The following is a 14919-nucleotide window of genomic DNA, read 5'->3' as shown; positions in this document are numbered from 1 at the left end:
GATTTAGAACCCCATACCACCCTAGTATCAAACTCCATTCCATTCCGACTTGTTGAACCAAACGAAATAGACTTAACAATTAGATCAAGTCGTGTCGGGTTCGAGTTAGTGTCACATGTAAACGGGTCACAAACCCTTCAACCCGAACCTGGCACAATTAAATATCGTGTCATGTTCGTTTCGACCCACTTACATAAATGGGTCATCAAGTCTCAACCCAAACCCGTTAATCTAGTGTCAGATTCGTGTGGTGTTGTCATGTACTCGTGTCATGTTTATAGTTGGAAAGTTTCAATATTTTTATGTGATAAAAATCAAGAAAAAATAAGATTAATTTAGTAAACCTGTCATTCGTGTCGGGTTCGTGTTTAGAGAGATCAACCCAAACCCGACCCAATTAGATCTCGTGCCGTGTTCGTGTCAACTCACTTACATAACTGGGTCATTAAGCCTCAACCCAAACCCACTAGTTTCGTGTCATTCTTTGTCGGTTCTAATATTTAAGCCTTTTAACATATTTGACTGTTTGGCCCATCAATCTACTAATTTATGTGTTAGGTAAATGACGGATTGGTAAATCAATAGATTAAGGTCTAATCTACTGTTTTCCAATAATATGCTTAGTACCAAATAGGGTCATTGTCAATTTATTTATGGATACGGTAGTTTGTAAAAATAAACATTTTGATTGGATCAATTCGGGTTACGTGGTCAGGTCTCCATCTACCTAAGAGTATGCTGAATCTAATACATTGTTCTAAAGGGATTTTACTGTAAGACAAGGCTAATAAAAAGGTGGTTATGATAAATAAATAAATAAAAAATTGCAGCCTTAAATTTTATTTTGTTATTGTTATTTCATGTTTTATAATGATGATTGACTTGTTTAAATATGTAAATTCAAATCATAAAATACAAGATAATCAGAACAAATATTTATAAATCAATTATTACTACTGTATTTTTTATATTGGACTTATTGTCATTGGATTAATCTCATAAGAAGAATATTGATCTATCTTGTTCCCTCTCATTTAATTGTCATGTTTAAGTATAGATTTTGATGTTCATATCGTAATTATCTTGCATGATTTACCTATTTGAGTTCTTTGTTATGTTTGTTTTTCATGTTTACATAAATAACAGGTTTGTGAAAATGCATTTGTGAGGTTTAGACGTGTGAGCTAGCGAGTGTATATTGGATTAATAGTCTGTTTATTAGGATTGCTTAGACTCATCCTTTATCGTCTTGTCATTCGTGGGATTTATTTCCCTCCTATTTTGACTATCATGTGTGTATGAACCTAATTTCATTTCCGCATTTTTCTTATTGTATTTTCATAGCAATTTTATGGGGGTTCACACTAAGCTGAAGCTCAGCTCAACTCATTTACACCTCTACTAAGACCACCCCCAAGCAAGGTCAATTGGGGGGGGGGGGTCAATTGGTGAAAGGTCACCCTAATCTATATTTAAGCAAAAGATTAGGGTGACCCAAGAGTTGAAATGGTGAGTGAAGGTCAATTTGTGACCCTTGTTTGCTCAAATTGACCTCATTTGTGACCCAATATGTGTCATCTTCTGGTTGGTTGGACACACCAAAAAGTACAATTGCAAGAAAATGCCTGCTTTATCCTCTGCCAAAGCATCCCTTACTTCCTGTCATTTCCGTCAAAATGAGAAAAGGAAAGAATGAATTAATAACAAAATTAAATTATGATTATAAACTAAATTAAAACAAGAAAAAAATACAAGTATTTTAAAAAGGGCTATATTTTTTTATTGTGTACAAAATAAACTCAATTTTGATGTATTTTGACATACTTTTTTTTTAATAATCTTAATTTCAAATCTAATATGTCTAAATTAAAATTTAAGTACATATAATCAGATCTAAATGATTAAGATAACCGTGAATTAAACCGATTAAATGATCAGATCCTCAACTAATAAAAATGAACTAAATAATCAGAAAATAACCAGATCCTCAAAATAATCACAAAATAATCAGATCCTCAAAATGATCGGACAAATAATCAGAAAATAAGAATTTAACAATAATTAAACTAGAATGTACCTGCAACCCAGAAAAGATTGAAGCTCCCCCCTCCCCTTCGGACTTTCCTGCAACCCAGAAAAGATTGCAACCCAGAAAATATTCGAGAAAAGATTATGATCAGATTATGATGAGGATATACGATTCTAGGTTTATGATTATGATCGGATTATGATGAGGATATGAGATGATGAGGATATGAGATTGAAGCTCCGTGCCATCATGATCGGATTATGATGTGGTTGATGATTCGATCTAGGTTTATGATTATGATCTAGGATCATCAAATTGATTTATGATGAATGAAAGAGGCGATTTATGATGAATGAGGACGGCGATGTGAACGATACAAACAATGTGAATAAGAAAATGAAGTAGGTCTAGGTCGTTGCATTATTTGTTTCGGATATTTCGAGAAAATGAGGTCGTTGCATTATTTTTCGAGAAAATGAAGTAATAATTATTTCGTATTAGTTTCGAGTTAGTCGTTGCATTATAAACCCGTCAACTTATATTTCTATAAACCCGTCAACTTATATTTCTATAAACCCGTCAACTAATACTTTTAACCATTTGATTAGAAATATAGCCGTTGGACTGATTTCAGCCATTCGATTAGCAATATAGCCGTTGGATTGATTTCAGCCATGCGTTTTTTTATTGTCAATGAAATCAGCTTTTCGATTATTAAATTTTAACTTTGTTACTTCCTCCATTCAACTCCAAACTACCATATTGGTTTTTGCATACTATTCACAAATGAATCTTCAATTGCAATTTTCTCTCAATATATAAGTGGAAATATATTCTTGTGGGATCTTATTTGATTCGTCTTTACGAGTACATTAAAAATATGTAACTTTTATAATTTTTGCATATACGTAGCTAATGATATTTACCGCGCAAAACATGCGTTGGCAAACGTGAAAAGTGTACTATGGTAGTTTGGAGTTGAATGGAGGAAGTATTTAATAATTTTTTTCCGAAGTGTACGTCATTAAATTAATGTTTAATATATTGGAGTACTTTTATTTTTTTAAAATTACAATAAAAACTTGTGTATAATTAGTTAGTAAATAATAATTGAAAAAAGTAAGAGAGAGGTTTTAGTGGGGTAGAGTGTAGAAAATGATTAGAAATGTTGGAGAGTGGAAAATGATTGGATTAATTGACCCAGGTCGTGACCTTTTGCTTGGGAGGGTGAACATGGGTCAAGTTAATAAGGAGTGATTAAGAGTAAAATTCTAATTGACCCGATTAAATCGACCTTTTGCTTGGGGATGGTCTAATAAGAAAGTGTATTTCCTAAGACTTTGTATCAACCTTACCTATTCTAAATCACATACTAAGATTTACACGTCATGACCTTAAAACAAGAAATGGACTCGGGAATTTGTCAATTTTAAGAAGTCAGCCCATGACCCAAATACTCCTATATACATTTATGAAAAAAATCGTCGCCGAACTCTTGAGATATTATCTACCATGCATTTAACATATTTATTTCCTAAAAGGGAAATTCCAAAATTATGAGATTTATGTCTATAAATGTAAAACTTCGAAATCATAAGATATCATTTACTTAATATATAATATCTAAAAACTTCCTAGTATAACTTGCGATTTTAAGAAGTAATTAACCAAATAACTTTTTTCTTAATAAATATGATTTTGAGCAAATTAAATAATTTTATCCAATAATAATTCTAGTACAAAAGCGTTTTACACAAGTATTTTTTTGTAAAATCAAGTCATATTTTACCTAAATAACTCCGTTAAAATAATTTCCACCAACCAATACATTCCAGATAAGAGAATTATGGTCTTTTTAATACATGATTTTGCCATATTTAATTTTATAATGTTGCAAGTTGCAACTAGAAAGGATTGATTCCCATATATAATATTTCAATGCCTAATTGAGCAAATACCCTAATGGATAAGATTATTGTGTCAAATAAGATTAGTCCATTTTAGTTACATAACATATCCTACTTCTTCTCCTTAATTATAGTAAGGCTTACAACTCATAGTACACCAAAAAAGAAAGAAGACACGTTAAATCCTGCGAAGCACAAGAAAAACATTTTATCTTCTCACATATAATTTATAATTTACAAGCACTATATATATATGAAGCATTCTCTATTTTTCACATATTAAGCATTCTCTATTTTTCACATAGTAATAAACACTTGAAAAAAACTAGCAACAATTTCTTCGTGATTTATGGAGACAACAAACGGTTCTTCATATCTTGTTAACCTAAAAAATGTGAATCCAAAGGTATATATTTTTATGTTTAATTTTGATTGCTTGTTTATTATATTTGACATTTTCGTGTTTTTACTTGTTTTGTTTCATTCATTTTTTTTTTCTTTCTTTCTGTGAAGTGTCTTTTAATTAAAGATTGATAAATGATGGGAGAGAGGGAGATCTGGATTAATATGTTTTTGGTTCTTTTTCATCGAACGTGTAATGTGTTTGTGTGCCTTTTTTTTTTTTTTTTTTTTTTTTTTTTTTTTTTTTTTTTTTAGCCTTTTTCTGTGCTGAAAAGTGAAATTTAAATCATTTATTTTATAAGAGTACAGTGTTATACCCATTCACTCTAAATCTAAAAAAGCTCTCATCTTATTCCCATTCACTACTAAAATAATTAAATTAATATACAACAATCTCATTTCAAGTATAAGACCGAGTCATTTAATTTAAATCATACATTTGTTTAGCACTTCTTTCATGATTTACATCTCGGAAAACTCTAAAATGGGTTTCTTTAGAATTTTCTTATGCATAGAAAAATAAGAATATTAATTTTCGCATCACACAATTTTCTCTTTACATTATGCATGTTACAATTTTACTCCCTACATTTCTCTTTTGGCCCCTTCTCTTAAAAATCGCTCTCCTTTCATGTACCTGCCTCCTATCGATCTCCCCTCAGCCACCCTCCCTCCCCACGCCACCTCCTTAAGGCCAAGCCAACTAACCAAACCCTATGTAATAGCCACTGTTTTACTAACTGCGTTCCACTAAATCGGCATAAAATCAACACACGACAAATTGAGTGTAACACTAATTTAATGAAAATCAAGTCTCATTCGAAAATGTGACCATTTACATTAAAAAGTTACTATCGATTTATTGTTAGAAAGCGACGATTTTAATATAATTCGTAAAATGTTATCATTAAATGGTCACTTTTTCTTATAAAATTAAAAGTGTAAATAAATTTGCATTTAATGAATGACAAGATCGATCATTTAGTTACTTCCCCTAGACATGTTAACACTTGACCCGATTTAGGCTTTGTTTGGTAAATAACAGATTGAGTGAAATTAGTACGTTCTGGCTTACTTAGTAGGTTGACTAATCAATCTATTATTTTTACCGTAAATGACATATTCTGTTAGCATACTTGTTGAAATCTATTATCCTTGAATATGCGGCTAATAGCATCATATTGGATTAACATATTCAATTTATACATGAAAACATTTTAGTTACACAAATTCTTATTTGTGACGGATACCGTTTCCTCTCACAAATGACCCATGAGAGGTGAGCGGGGAAGCTCATGGGGGGTGCCCCACCTTGTCCCCTCTCCCTTTTTGTGAGAGGTCACAAGCTTGTGACGGGATTAACCCGTCACAAGCAAGACTAACTGTTTTAATTATCATATAATCTGTTAATTACCAAACACCCTTTCTTAATCTACTAATTTCCTTTGGAGGATAATGATATGACGCTACCGGGTGGCGCTCAATCTCGGCGCCACCTTCTCTCATGCACCCTTCATTATTGAGGTCCCCACTTAATATTAATGGGTACCCATTATTATGGGGATCCCCACTTATTGCATGTGAGATGGTGACGTCGAAATTGAGCGCCACCGGCTGACGCTAACTCATTTTCCTTTAATTTAATAGTCAAATTTAATAGTCAAATTTGTTACTAAAAATCTACTGAACGTTATTCGCTATTATTTAACCCGATTCAAATCCTATACCCAACCCTTAACCTGTTTTTTGATCTTTGATGTGAATGATCATGATTCATGTCACATGTGACCAACTGAATAGAGTAATTGTTTAAAAAAAGTGCATGCATTCGTCAGCACAAGAAGTGTCAAGATACTCCTCTTTTGAGTAGTGAAATGGATCGGACGGAGGGAACAATATTCTAACCGTCACCCAAAATGACCAACTGAATTATCCTCCCGCCGTCGCCGGCATTCGTCATTTACCGGCGGTTTTCCATGATCGGAAATCAATTATGGCGTTCGTACAATGCCGGAGATTCTCCAAATATACGCCTATTCATTCCTTTCTCTCTCTTTTCCTTCCTTCACGTTCAACTTCTACGGCGTCATACGTCGCCGCCAAGGTATTATGTTTTAAAACACGTAACTTGTATTTCCTCCGTTCCATTTAGTTGTATACGTTCCTTATGTTCTGAATTCTGATGAATTCTTTACATTTTGCATATTTAGCGTCTCGGTCCTTTCTTTAGCTTTAATTAGTACGAAGTATTAGTATTGTCTTTGTCTTACCAGTTACCACTCCCTCCGTCTCAATCATTTACTTACTTTTTTTTATTATTTGTGCCGATTATTTAATTAAATGTAAATAAATGACGTAAATAATTAAATGTATAATCAAATGGAACCGAGGAAGTATAGGGTATTAGCAATTCAATTGATCGTTGTAGTTGGTGTGACTTTTGCTTGGACGATGTTCGATTGGGGAAAGATTACCTTTGATTAATTTCATATTTTATGATTATTAATAATTATTGCTAGGAAAATAAATTTATGGTGTACTTGAATTAATTGTGCATGTAAATATTGTCAATTATTAGAAATTTGCAATTCCTAAATGTTGTTTAATTTTTAGTAGGAATGGCTTTAACTCTAATCTTTCAGTACTTATTGTGTAAGACCGTCTTTGCACACTGACGGAGCAAGGAAATTGGGGGTGTGGACTGTGGAGTCGTATATACAACTCAAGAATACTCCCTCCGTCTTGGTCATTTGTTGTCCTATTCCATTTTGGGTGTCTCAGTCAATTGTTGTCTTTTCTATTTTAAGATTGCATTTAATGAACAATTTCAATTGACCGAGACGGAGGGAGTACAATTCAAGAATCGTCAGTAAAATTAGGATTTCATAGAATAATATCACTGAAAATTAATCGCGCTTGCATTTGGTCTCGATTTCTCACTTCCATCAACCTCCCTACGGCTTTGGTCTTACAGTGTGAGACGGTCTGTCTCAAACTCTAAAACGGTCTTATTCTATAATTTGTGTTAAGCTTAATATATGTAGTTTTTTTTACTTATCTGCTGATTTTATCTTCAGGTCTTGAAGTGTGAATACGCTGTTCGTGGCGAGATTGTTACTCAGGCTGAGGTATGCCTAGAACTACTTATTTTTGGTCTGGTTAAATTAGTTGGAAAATATCGCGTATATGTGTCAATACGGCTTAGGCAATCATGTAGACATGTACTATAGTTTTTTCGAAACTGAAGAGACTTCACTAGTTTATGGATTTATGCCATCGCGTGGTTAGTCTAGCCTTTGTTTTTCGGGGGTCTGTATGTATCTTTGGACAAATATTCTGATGAACTGTTATTAGGCTGAAAAAGGAGCCAATATGCATGACATGGGGATTCATTGAGGTAGAGTCATCGGCATTCTGGTTGTTTTTCTGTTGTTATCCCTTTATTCTTCTAAGAGTTCTGTCAATTTTTTATCACAGAAATTACAAGAACAATTGAAGAAGCAACCAGGGTCTCTCCCCTTCGACGAGGTACATTCATTTTTGATATTGTCTTTTGTATCCCCTCTAAGACCGCTGAAGTCAGTCGCTTAAGGTATGATTGTTGTAGAGCAAACAAAATCAGTGCAAATTCCAGAAATCCAACCCGATAAAACCCTGAAATAGAACCAAAACTGATATTACTATCATATTACCATATCCAAGTGACCAAGTATGATCCCATCATGCCTTAATCCAACTGTAAACTGACCTAATTGACTCGACTGCATGCTCTAGATTGGTTGAACGCTGCCTCACTTTTTACCCTTTATGGCTGCGTAGCCTGTCTTACTGTGTGAACTGTCAAGATTCAAGTCCTGACTCTCTTTCAACTTGAGCAGATACTTTACTGTAATATTGGAAATCCTCAATCTCTTGGCCAGCATCCTGTTACTTTCTTCCGCGAGGTTAGTATTGTTTATTGGGTGGTCATCAATTGTTATTGTTTGTAGAAATTGTTAAAAACGGTAATAATTTAACTGGACGCGTGGCAGGTCCTTGCTTTATGTGATCATCCATACCTTCTGAAGAGGATTGAAACACGAGGACTATTCAGGTAACCATGGTGTAACCTACTTTTTCTTCCTTTAACATGTCATATGCCTAGGAAACTCCAATATGATTTGACCCGCCTTGGCAACAAACCAATTGCCAGCTCTAGTCTATACATTTGTTGGACATACTTGGAGACTGGAACAAGGGCACATACGGTCAATTTTAACCTGAATGTCTGGAAAATATAGCCATTATGCTGGGAAAGAGAATGCTGTACTGGACTTGTTGTATGCCTGTACTTATATTCCTCTTCTCACTCTCTACAGCGGCGATTCAATAGAAAGAGCTAACAAGATTCTGGATCAAATCCCTGGACGATCAACGGGTGTATATAGTCACAGCCAAGTGAGATTAATATTCTACTTGTACTTTTTTTTTATTACCAATTCTGCTTTAGTTCTTGTGTAAGTTGGATCAGAGTGGAAATAAAAAAAAAAAAAAAAAAAAAAAACAGGACAGAATATTGTTTATTGGTTGTCGGAGGACTGAGTGTGAAAAACTGGTTACATGTATGCGCGCCATTGAGGTATTAGGGTAATGAGTTTTTGAAAATTTTAGCTCGTTCAACATGACAGGGTATTAAGGGTCTGCGTGAAACAATCGCTTCTGGGATTGAAGCACGTGATGGTTTCCCGACAAATGCAAATGATTTGTTCTTGACTGATGGAGCAAGCCCTGGGGTAAGTATCTTCTTACATTGATGGCTAATACTAAGCTTAAAGCGAGTTGGTGGATTTAATTTTTTACTTTCTTTGATGTAGATCCACATGATGGTGCAATTACTATTAAGGTCGGAGCAAGATGGAATCATGTGCCCTATCCCACAGTATCCCTTGTATTCTGCTACGATTGCGCTCCATGGTGGAACTTTGGTATGTTTACGATTGACACAGACCACATTATGGGCTCGGCTTTTTATAATGCTCATGGAGTCATGGCGGCTTGAACAGGTCCCATACTATCTGGACGAAGCAAGGGGATGGGGCTTGGAGATTTCGGAACTCCAAAAACAATTGGATAATGCCAGGTCTAACGGTATAACTGTCAGGGCCTTGGTTGTCATTAATCCTGGCAACCCAACTGGACAGGTATAACCACATGCGTGCCTTTGATTTTGACTTGATGGCTGTGTAGGCGACTAGACGGAGCTTGTTTTTCAAGAGCACAATTTTTTTTTTCTATTTTTGTTATACCCAACCCAAATACCCAAGGTTTGGTTTGTTAAGAATGTCTTGTGACCTTTCTGAAACTGACTTTCAGATTCTAGCTAAGGAAAACCAGAAGCAAATTGTCGAATTTTGTTACAGAGAGGGTCTTGTCCTTTTGGCAGATGAGGTGAGTTGTTTTCATGAGGCTAATATCTAGTATGATACGGCAATGAAGGATGTGTTATGGATTCTGTCACTTATCGGGTCATATTGTTCAAAACAGGTGTACCAAGAAAACGTTTATGTTTCTGACAAGAAATTTCACTCGTTTAAGAAGATTGCGCGTGCTTGTGGGTACGGAGAGAAAGATATCGCCTTGGTTTCGTTTCAATCTGTGTCTAAAGGTAACTTCTTACTTGGATATGCTGCGTTTTTTTTATAGGACACCGCCTTCAGAAATTCGTCTATTGAAAATTTAAACGGCTGCAGTATCAACAAAAGTATTTCTCTTATTATTATTATTATGACTTTCAGGTTATTACGGAGAATGTGGGAGAAGAGGAGGTTACATGGAAGTCACTGGATTTAGCACCAAGATAAGGGAACAACTCTATAAACTTGCTTCCGCCAACATGTGTAGCTCAAATATTTCCGGTCAAATTCTTGCCAGTCTTGTCATGAACCCGCCAAAGGTACTTGCTTACGATATTGAAATGTTTAATGCTTGAAATGTTTCATGACATGTATTTTACAAGCCACTGTGTGCTATTTAATAGGCTGGAGACGAGTCTTATGAAGCGTATAGTGCTGAGAAAGACGGTATTCTTTCATCTTTGACTAGACGTGCTAAGGTAATTTAGATACCAGACCTTCTTTATCGCGCTTATACCTAAACAACAGGCGACCACTGTATAAGAGGATTTGGTTGTATTGACAGATATTAGAAGATGCATTCAATAGTTTAGAAGGAGTAACATGCAACAAAGCAGAGGGATCTATGTACTTGTTTCCTCGTCTCCATCTTCCAAACAAGGCAATAGAAGCCGCTGCATTAGTGCCGACTGCTCCTGATGCCTTTTATGCTCGCCGCTTACTGGAAGCAACTGGTATTGTAGTTGTTCCTGGTTCTGGTTTTGGACAGGTGAGTATATGTTCTTTTTTATTTAGGTTCGTTGATCAAAAATTGCTTTATCGTCTTTTTTTGGGGCAACGGTAAAAAAAAAAGGTTCTTAGCCGATGTAGTTACTTTGTTGTCTTAGATTACATTTGTACTAAAATAAGTGCATTTAACCATATGAGTCAGTGTTGCTAACCTTTAGATTTCGTTTTCTTTGGTAGGCTCCGGGGACTTGGCATTTTAGGGGTACCATTCTACCTCCGGAAGATAAAATTCCACCCATTGTTGAACGGATAAGAACGTTCCATGAGAAGTTCATGGATGAGTATCGCGATTAAGAAGGTTGAATCAACATTATCTTAGAGAGTTCTTTTTAATACTCGCTATAAATTTATTTGTAGAACTTCAGGTGATATACCTGCAAAGGTTATGTTGATTGGAATACAAATCCAACCAAAAAATTGTTATGCTTTTGTAGAATTAAGGATCCTCAAGTCAAGTTTCGATAATTTTACGCATTCTTCTATTACCATTTTCATGCAGCTTTTAAGGGGATAAACTAGTTCAATTGTATGCAATAGAAAAGCAATGAATCTCCCCTAGTGATACTGTTGGAAATGGTTACCCTTAGAAGTGAAGATTGTTGAAGAATGAACATTGTATTCAAGGTTCTTGATAATGATGAGAAATTGAGGGTTTTTCAATGTTCTTGCATAACACCCAACTAGACAAATTGTTATGATTAAGTAATTTGGATTTTCTCAAATAAATTAACTTTCACATTCATTTCTTTTCAACGATTCAGATTATTTTCTGAAATGACTTAACGGTCATCACTAAAAATTAATGGATTATGACATTGAAGAGAAATAATGCATAATATAAAACCTATCGGGCGTAATGGACAAGAATTGAAGATGATTCTTACTCATGAATGGGTGTAATCTATATCTTGGGTTCAGAGATGTCTTAACCATTTCGCCCCTTCAAATCCTTGCTCCGCCACTGGGTACGGTGTACTGTGTACAATAAGTCCCTTGTTCAAATACGTAGCTGCTACCTTGAGTGCGCACTAAGTAACCCCCCGAGTATACGTTTTTTTATATATCATCTGGTTTAGTCCATATTTGAGCCGGGTAGAAGTGTAGAACTATTATAGCGGTAAAGCTCTTTCTTGTGAATTTTAACATTTACATTTTTAGAGTTCGAACATAAGATCTCTGGTTAACCCTTGACGTGTTATTTTTACTGAGAATTAGCAAATCACACCACGTTGTTTGTCCAATTGTCCTGGCTGAAGTCTCGGCTTTGTTTCATAATTTGTCAATAGATGCATGAACCTTAGTGCAATACATACAATAGTACGTCACATTCACTAAATAAGTTAGGTAGGCAGGCTCAAGTATAAGAGAAACTTGATGATTTTAAATGATTAAAATTATGTAAATAATTGTTTTAGTCTTTTAGTATATAGTCAACAATATATTCGAGTGACCATTTCTTGATAATAGATTTTGTCAATAATTTTCATGTATATATTTTTATATATAGCCACTTGATCAATCAAAGATATTGATATGTATGTGCATCCAACATTAATTAGAAGTATGTAACATATTATTATTTATTTGTTTGTGTGAAAATAAACTAATTTGGTGGCTCAAATTTTATTTGGATTTCTTTATGTGAAAAACTATTTAGATCAATTTGTCCACTTCATTTGGATTCATGTAACTTCATTTCATTAGAATATTATCATATATAGAAAATCATGAACATCGAATATGGATTAGCTCAACTAATAATATCGTGTTGTGAAACAAAGAGTAAGGAGAATTATAGAGGTACGATAGGAAGAAGAAAAGAGAGACAGAACATCTTCTTATTCCATTATGACATTATGAGGAATATATATATACATACAATGTATAAGGTTTTCATAAGATAATATATTCTACAATTTTATAAGACATGGACATCTATTTTATAATAATATTTCATAACAGATTGTTTGATTTTGGTACTTAAAAATAATTTTATGTTAAAACTATTAAGAAATCATGACAAGCAAAAGCTTAAACTGGTGATTTGAGTCTCAAGATCAATTTTATACTCTAATAAAAATTGTTTTATGGTTTCTTTCTTTTACAAGAAAACAAAGTTAATAACTTAATACTAATACCGCAAAGTTTTATGTTCATCAGCTTCATTAGACTAATAGTACTGATGTACATATAAAATAATTCCAGATTTCAATGTAACTATATATATGATCTAACGTATTAATTATACGCTCAATCATAAGTCATAACTTAGTTATTACTAGAGTCTATATGCTTCATCTGTTTCATTTATATACTCGAATAAAATGGTAAAATATACGGGAATATTCTTAGATTCGTCATAAAAAGTTTTTCTTTATAAAAGTGTACATCTCTATCATATTAAAGTGTTCAAAAACAAAATGAAGGACGTATACATTGCTATGCTTCTCTATACATGAGACTTGGTGCACTCACATGACTATTTTTAGTCGTTTTTTGATCCTTATACTTCATGGTTGGACTCGGGAATGTGCCCGGCACGAGATAAATATATCATTTGACATTTTAGGATATATATATAGGATGAGTAATTTGATTATTTAATTTTACACAATAAATCGATAATTTAATGTGATGTACTATGTATCATTGACAATTGTAATTTAGGAAAATCAGATGCTTCTTGATAGGTATCATTTCGGAAATTCGTAAGTATTCATGATTCAACGAAAAAATTAAACATTTAAAAATTGTACACACAATCAAATACAAATTTGATGTCATTTGATAGACGAGGTTCGGTTAAACTTTGAAACTTGCAGAAATGCAGGAGTTGAGAGGTCCCGAGTTCGACTACCAGCTGGGGCGATGATCACTTGGCCACTGCAGCTCCCGAAGGGGTGGCTTACATGGTTCATGTGGTGGTGCGGGAATGCATAGGCCCGGGGATTCAACCCCCTCGTCATCAAAAAAGAAAAAGAAAAACATTATATATTTCAGTATTAACTTAACGCATCACGTCCGAAAGAATAAAATAAGTTAGATTCAATTTTAAGAGGTTAATCATACCTCGTAAAAAAAAAAAAAGTAATATATATAGCTCATTGAGTGAGTCATTGACGAATATCAAAAGCTAAGGGATACAATACTTTTTTTCTGTTTCATAAACCAAATACAAATTTTGTAGGTTAGCTATAAAGCCAGAAAAGATGGAATATTAGCTGCAGTTTCAAAGTTAAAATCTCTAAAAAACACAGGAAAGTATCAAATGTTAACACATGGCAGAATGCACTATGCATGGCATAATTATCAAGCCTCCAGATTATTGGACGTTACTTTATAACGTTGTGTCACAATGTTCATGTGATTTTTAGACTATTGCTTATTATCTGCATGCATTTCCATTATTATTATGATCGATTTCATTAATCACCATTAATTGTTTGTAAAAGTATAAGTAATGTTGTTAGGATCAAAAGTTTACTTTGATTTGATGGAGTGTATGATCGAATCGATAGATTCGTTAATACATATGGAGTATAATTGAAGATCAAAACACTTTATTAGTCGCATAAGCTTTACAAACAAGAGTTGGTTATGAAGTAGCGTGTGAGTAAAAATAGGTGTGACATAATAAAAAGGGATAGAATATATTTGCATAAAAGAAAGATAATCAATTTTAATTAAATACAATCGACAAAATATATGTGATCGAATTTGATTCATAGTTAATGATTGCCGTTAATCTGACAACTAACGGTAAAATTTAATAATTCGTCGGAACTCAGAAAATCAACTAACGGTAAAACTTAATAATTTGTTGGTATATACTCCCTCCACTTTTTTATATATGACGTTTTGCATTTACGAGGTAAGTCTTTGACTTTAATATTTACAAAAATATATTTGTTCAAAAAATATAAAAATGGTACCATTAAATTCTTTACGAAAAACTCTTTCATATGAGTATACATATCATAATATTTAGTTTTATATTTTAAGAAATATTGAAGAGAGAAGGCAGTGTCTCGAAATGTGAGAAAGTCATATATAAAAAAATAGAGGGAGTATTATACTAATGCATTTATTGATAAACTTTTGGAATTTGTAATTTAGTTTCATTTCATTCGCATGACGACAACCATAGGCTCATAATGAGAACTAACAGAAGAAATTAATA

The 14919-nt window shown here is 33.6% G+C and overlaps 1 protein-coding gene across 2 annotated transcripts; it reads left to right on the top strand.

Annotated features, from left to right (window-relative positions):
• The first annotated feature begins 6121 nt into the window (after positions 1 to 6121).
• Positions 6122 to 11403, top strand: LOC141591742 (alanine aminotransferase 2-like). 2 transcript variants are annotated; one of them, XM_074412179.1, is made up of 16 exons: positions 6122 to 6442; positions 7416 to 7466; positions 7693 to 7735; positions 7816 to 7866; positions 8217 to 8282; positions 8370 to 8431; positions 8697 to 8775; positions 9006 to 9110; positions 9192 to 9302; positions 9381 to 9518; positions 9691 to 9765; positions 9862 to 9982; positions 10113 to 10270; positions 10355 to 10429; positions 10516 to 10719; positions 10917 to 11403. In XM_074412179.1, exons 3-16 carry the CDS (start codon positions 7715 to 7717, stop codon positions 11031 to 11033), a joined length of 1383 nt encoding a protein of 460 aa, XP_074268280.1. In that variant the 5' UTR covers positions 6122 to 6442; positions 7416 to 7466; positions 7693 to 7714; the 3' UTR covers positions 11034 to 11403. The 2 variants fall into 2 exon arrangements, with proteins under 2 accessions (XP_074268280.1, XP_074268279.1); XM_074412178.1 differs by lacking the exon at positions 7693 to 7735 and having other exon boundaries at positions 6182 to 6442.
• The last annotated feature ends 3516 nt before the right edge of the window (positions 11404 to 14919 follow it).

The sequence above is a fragment of the Silene latifolia genome, chromosome 7 (assembly GCF_048544455.1).
Source record: "Silene latifolia isolate original U9 population chromosome 7, ASM4854445v1, whole genome shotgun sequence".
Classification (NCBI taxonomy): Eukaryota; Viridiplantae; Streptophyta; class Magnoliopsida; order Caryophyllales; family Caryophyllaceae; genus Silene; species Silene latifolia.
This window is presented reverse-complemented; position numbering and strand designations above follow the sequence as displayed.